Source organism: Limulus polyphemus, unplaced genomic scaffold, assembly GCF_000517525.1.
Source record: "Limulus polyphemus unplaced genomic scaffold, Limulus_polyphemus-2.1.2 Scaffold12781, whole genome shotgun sequence".
Lineage (NCBI taxonomy): Eukaryota > Metazoa > Arthropoda > Merostomata > Xiphosura > Limulidae > Limulus > Limulus polyphemus.
The window spans coordinates 1-6620 of NW_013678391.1; the positions used below are offsets into that span (position 1 = coordinate 1).

Genomic DNA, 6620 nt, shown 5'->3' on the forward strand with positions numbered 1-6620 from the left:
CTGGGTCAATACAACTGTGAAGTGTTGTTCTGGGTCAACACAACTCTGAAGTGTTGTTCTGGGTCTATACAACTGTTGAAGTGTTGTTCTGAGTCAATATAACTGTGAAGTGTTGTTCTGGGTAAATATAACTCTGAAGTGTTGTTCTGGGTCAATATAACTGTTCTGGGTCAATACAACTCTGAAGTGTTGTTCTGGGTAAATATAACTCTGAAGTGTTGTTCTGGGTCAATATAACTGTTCTGGGTCAATACAACTCTGAAGTGTTGTTCTGGGTCAATACAACTCTGAAGTGTTGTTCTGAGTCAATATAACTGAAGTGCTGTTCTGGGTCAATATAACTGAAGTGTTGTTCTGGGTCAATACAACTGTGAAGTGTTATTCTGAGTCAATATAACTGTTCTGGGTCAATAGAACTCTGAAGTGTTGTTCTGGGTCAATACAACTGTGAAGTGTTGTTCTGGGTCAACACAACTCTGAATTGTTGTTCTGTGTCAATACAACTCTGAAGTGTTGTTCTGTGTCAATACAACTCTGAAGTGTTGTTCTGAGTCACAAGGAGTTTTATTGTCAAAAATTTCATCATATTGTCTTTTTCTTCTGTGTAGTCTCTCAGATAGAAAATTAGGGTTGCCAGCAACTTCTTCAACAGCTGCCTTTGCTTCTTGTAGTGTTTGTAACCTTGACATGAAAATTACTTTACACATGGACTAATCAAAACAAATACTTAGTATATTCATGGTCAAATCTTTATTTTAGTTTATTAAACATACTTCACTAAAAATATGATTTTTTTTGTATTTGAAAGACTTATAATATTAACTGAAAGACTGACTAATTTTATGAAGATATACACACTATATTGAAAGTTAGAAGTATTAAATTATAAAGACTTTAAATGAGTAGAAAGAGGTTACGTGGTTGGTCAAATTGACTGACCCTGTGTTGAGAGAGTTAATGACAAGTGAAATGAACTAAACAGGGCCCCCTTCAACTGGGGGCCCGGGTGCCTCACACCCACTGTACCTCCCTAAGGGACGAACCTGGATAAACAAGTCTGACCCTTGTATCATGGTGCCATGTACAGTTGTTTGTGTAGCTACTAGCATAAGATAAACAAGTTTGACCCTTGTATCATGGTGCCATGTACAGTTGTTTCTGCAGCTACTAGCATAAGATAAACAAGTCTGACCCTTGTAGCATGGTGCCATGTACAGTTGTTTGTGTAGCTACTAGCATAAGATAAACAAGTCTGACCCTTGTAGCATGGTGCCATGTACAGTTGTTTGTGTAGCTACTAGCGTAAGATAAACAAATGGCACCATGCTACAAGGGTCAGACTTGTTTATCTTACGCTAGTAGCTGCAGAAACAACTGTACATGGCACCATGCTACAAGGGTCAGACAACCAAGCCACAAGAACCAAGTAGCAGACTTTGTTTATCTTATGCTAGTAGCTACAGAAACAACTGTACATGGCACCATGCTACAAGGGTCAGACTTGTTTATCTTACACTAGTAGCTACACAAACAACTGTACATGGCAACAAGCCACAAGAGCCAAGTAGCAGACTTTGTTTATCTTATGCTAGTAGCTACACAAACAACTGTACATGGCACCATGCTACAAGGGTCAGACTTGTTTCTGATATGCTAGTAGCTACACAAACAACTGTACGGTGCCATGTACAGTTGTTTCTCTATGTGTCACTAGTAATTAACTCTAAGTCACTGTATGGAATAAGAATAGATGTGTGTGTGTCACTTGTTTCCTTTTAGCACTATAGTTTGTACGTGTGTTTGTTCGAGAATCACTTGATTCTTCTACATTTATTATTTAGGTATATTCAGGTTCATATTGGGAAGGTTGTGGTTGTGGACATGTTCATTAGAGTATTAACAAGGTCATGGAAGATTAACCATGCCCTGTTTAATGCTATTATCTGCTAAAAGCCCATGAACCTCAGGACAATAACTGGTGTTATTATCAAAGGTTAAGGAACATATTTCATGAGTTTAGCTTAAGGAATATGATGAACAACAACCATAAATAAGGAAATGCAGAAGTCACGGAATGTCCTTAAAACTTCCTTGGACAATGTGTATATAAAAACTTTGACCAACAATGTAACATCAGAAAGTTTGTTATTGCACCAACAGTGGACATCCCATAACATTGTCCACCAAGTGATGAAAGACCTTATCAATTCCCACACTTGTTATTAACCCTTTTTGTCAAATTTAACACTTTAAACAGGTGATTCAGTCAGATCCTGACACTGACGACTCTGAGGGTACACTGGTAACAAATATATGTTGCCAAAAAACTGTTTCATTAACTGTATGCACTAAAAATGGTGTTTCTACTTACTATTATTTCATCTGTTTGTTTTTGTTTCAGAATTTTGTGCAAAACTACACGAGGGCTATCTGTGCTAGCAGTCCCTAATTTATCAGTGTAAGACTAGAGGGAAGGCAGTTAGTCATCACTACCCACTGCCAACTATTGGGTTACTCTTTTACCAACAAATAGCGGGATTGACCATCACATTATAATGCCCCCACGGTTGACATGGTGAGCATGTTTGGTGTGACGGGGATTCGAACCCGCGACCCTAAGCGCCCTAACCACCTGGCCATGCCGGGCCTATTTCATCTGTGTTTTTCATTTGGTTTAAGAGCTATTTAGATATAAATGTTTGTCCCCCTACTTTATGAAGCAGTTTACTATTGTTTAAGTACAGATATGGGGAAAGGGAAAGTCACATGATTATACTAGCATAGTGAGAAGAGTGATCAGATTTCAGAAAAATAAAAAAAACTTCCTTGGGACCAGATAGCCACAGTTTCTCCTTCTGTTACAGAAATTTAAAAATGTTGGTTTGATCACATCATAGCTGCGTTCATTCATTATTCGTGGCAATATATTCAAGTAGATGTGCTTTACATGCTCAGTTCATGAAAGTTTATTTGTACATATCTGCAGGAAATTGCTTAAAAATGTAAAATACAAGGATTTAATGAAGGATAAACAAAAAATTATTAATAAGAACTTAATGAAAGTAAATAATGTAACCACACAATATCCTGATCCCGGGGTTTTTTTTGAGTCAGACGGAATACAACATACATAATAACGGTTCAGACACTATTTATATTAGCAAATCACATGGCGTGAACTGGGTTAAGTTGTTGAATTGTAATTTTTTATCAATCTCGTCTAAACAAATCAGAATTATAGTAAATGTTATTTACTATATTAATTATTTATTTTAATACAATATATAATTATTTTTATTTTCCTTGAAATAAATAAGCTCTATTTGGAAGAAGTAGTGAACCAAAACGTTTTATGGTGAAATAACAATACTTTGGACTTCAGATGGAATAGTTAATTTTAATTAGAAATAACAAACAAATCTGTACAAGCTCTTCGCAGAATACCACTAGCTCTCAAACAAGTTCTCCACAGTTAAAGATCGTGACCTTGTCGGACGGCTTCCCAGATTTACTTCCAAGGGACTTAAAAAAAAGAGAACAAGTATTCAGGTTTTGACCATCTGAATATCATCCAGTAACGTGTCAACATCTCAAACTCAGTATTGTTTTTAACACTTATGAACAACAAAATCAAAAATTTTTACTGTTATTGAAACCTTCATAACAGAAACTAAACTTAAGATTATCCAAGATAAAACTTTTAATCAAATTATATTAATAACCAACTAGTCTTTTTTTTTTGTATATAATCTTACATTAGTTCAAGTTTAAAGGCACAGACTTTCTATCTGTTTGGAAGATTTTACAACAACAAGTAGTCCTAGGACACATCTCATCTTCATGACTAAATACCATGTTCAGTTAAAAATTATGCTTTCTATATCGTAGTATCCTTGTTAAATGTAACTAATGGACTAAAAATTATGCTTTCTACATCGTAGTATCCTTGTTAAATGTAACTAATGGACTAAAAATTATGCTTTCTACATCGTAGTATCCTTGTTAAATGTAACTAATGGACTAAAAATTATGCTTTCTACATCGTAGTATCCTTGTTAAATGTAAGTAATGAACTAAAAATTATGCTTTCTATATCGTAGTATCCTTGTTAAATGTAACTAATGGACTAAAAATTATGCTTTCTATATCGTAGTATCCTTGTTAAATGTAACTAATGGACTAAAATTATGCTTTCTATATCGTAGTATCCTTGTTAAATGTATGTAATGGACTAAAAATTATGCTTTCTATATCGTAGTATCCTTGTTAAATGTAAGTAATGGACTAAAAATTATGCTTTCTATATCGTAGTATCCTTGTTAAATGTAAGTAATGGACTAAAAATTATGCTTTCTATATCGTAGTATCCTTGTTAAATGTAAGTAATGGACTAAAAATTATGCTTTCTATATCGTAGTATCCTTGTTAAATGTAACTAATGGACAAGAAGGTTGCAATATATCACATTAAAACCTACGTCTGTTCAACATCTTTCTGATTATTTCATAAACTTAAGATTATTAAATGACATTTCTCAAAGTAACTTCACACCAACTATGTTGGTAACATTTTTAATTTTATACCCCTGTTTTGGTGATGATAAAATAATTTACCCATGTAGTTAGTGTTAGGTTTCAATATCCTTCACCGTTTACTACATAGTTTTAAAGTTAAACCAAAAATACAATAAGTAAATTGAAGTGTTTTTTTTTCGGTTATGTCAATTTTACCTCTATTCTCTTTACTATTTCCATGCCACTGATAACTTGTCCAAACACAACGTGCTTTCCATCAAGCCTGTAATAAAATACTTATTATTAATATTGATAACATCTAATAATACCATGTGTAAGTTTTGAATCAGCCAATCGTAGAAGTGATCTTTAAAATTTGCCATATGCTTTAAATTTTGGTACTGGAGAGCCTGTTTCGGTTTCATGTGATGCCACAAAATAGGTGACTTTTCCTCTGGTCACTAATTCAAAATTATGGATGGTGGCAGATAGCCATAGTAGCTTTGTATAAAAAAATATTTATACAAATTTGAAAATAATTTATAAAATGTATTGTAAGGGAAATAATTGGAATTACTTATCGAACATTTCATATCTTGTATAGGTGGATTAATGTAGTGGTAGTTATAACACAGTACAAATTGTTGTCAAAAAGTACGGAAAAAAGTATAATAGAGGGCACTGTTTATTTAAAAAAATTATTTATATAGTATTGTCACCAATTTAATTAAGCCATTATCACATAATTTAATTGTTTCAATATGTTTTTTTCCTTCTTATCAAATATTTCTACATTGTACAGTTGCTGTACGATCATTCGGCTACCGTAAACCATGGTAAACATTCTAAGTTATAACTCTCTAGAAGAAGGTAATAATTTGGTGTACAACAGTTGAATAAATATTATTCGATTACTAAACCTGCTGTTGGAAATCTAAATTACCTTTTCTGGACACTTTAGTATGCTATAAACAAAGTCACAAACATACTACTGTCCATCTAATCTGTATTGAAAATCCCAACATTTCACCATACTTAGATGTTCATTACACCACCTATTCCATTTCTATTTTTGTAAATATTATTGTTAATCAAAGGGGAACTGTATTTGGTTACTTTCCAGTTTCAAGACTTACAAGTAGTGCTTTGAATAAGAGGTCCACAAGTGTACATGAGTACCAAAATGTAAAAATGAGACTAAATCTATTTGTGTTCTACACTTTTATAGACCGCAAAACATTATTTGTTTTGGATTATGTTTAATGTGATCCACAGCTGACAGTGGTTCCTTTCTTTTAAATTATTCAGTTTCAACAAACTGTTGCAGTTCATGAAAGCCATGACTGCTTTTGTTTACACGCAACACTAGGATACTTTTAAGAGACATTATTTGTTTATATCTATATTAATGTACATTTGTTTTTGGTGCCATTCCATGCAGATCAAAATAATTTTGGAAAGGAAAACTTTCTATTTGAACACTTGCTTATTAATAAAATAAATTAAAATATAAAAATCAAAGTTTGAAATAAAACAATCTAAGAGCTGACAACAACTTACCACTCGGTCTTTCCGGTCGTGATGAAGAACTGAGAACCATTAGAGTTTGGTCCTGAGTTAGCCATTGATAGCATACCTGCATTATGAAATTTTAAGATAAACACCACTGTATATCACATCACAATATACTGTAAAAACATGGTCATTTATATGTAATACTACAATACAAAACTACCACAATAACCTAGCACTGTTATCTCAAAGATTTTAGAATCAAAAGTTTCACAGCTGACTCTCTGGGAAAATTTTATAAAACCATACTTCTAATCCAATAAAATACTTATCATCGCATGTAATGAAAATTTTATAAAACCATACTTCTAATCCAATAAAATACTTATCATCGCATGTGATGAAAATTTTATAAAATCATACTTCTAATCCAATAAAATACTTATCATCGCATGTGATGAAAATTTTATAAAATCATACTTCTAATCCAATAAAATACTTATCATCGCATGTGATGAAAATTTTATAAAATCATACTTCTAATCCAATAAAATACTTATCATCGCATGTGATGAAAATTTTATAAAATCATAC

At 32.8% G+C, this 6620-nt stretch overlaps 1 protein-coding gene across 1 annotated transcript in view; it reads right to left on the reverse strand.

The window, feature by feature from the left end:
* Positions 1-3383: 3383 nt before the first annotated feature.
* Positions 3384-6620, reverse strand: part of LOC106477089 (peptidyl-prolyl cis-trans isomerase E-like) — a gene marked incomplete at its 5' end in the record, with an annotated part of 4801 nt that continues 1564 nt past the window's right edge. The window contains 3 exons of the mRNA XM_022380779.1: positions 3384-3522; positions 4731-4797; positions 6075-6180. Of these exons, the coding sequence (XP_022236487.1) occupies positions 3454-3522; positions 4731-4797; positions 6075-6180 (242 nt within the window). The remainder of the gene's footprint in view (positions 3523-4730; positions 4798-6074; positions 6181-6620) is intronic.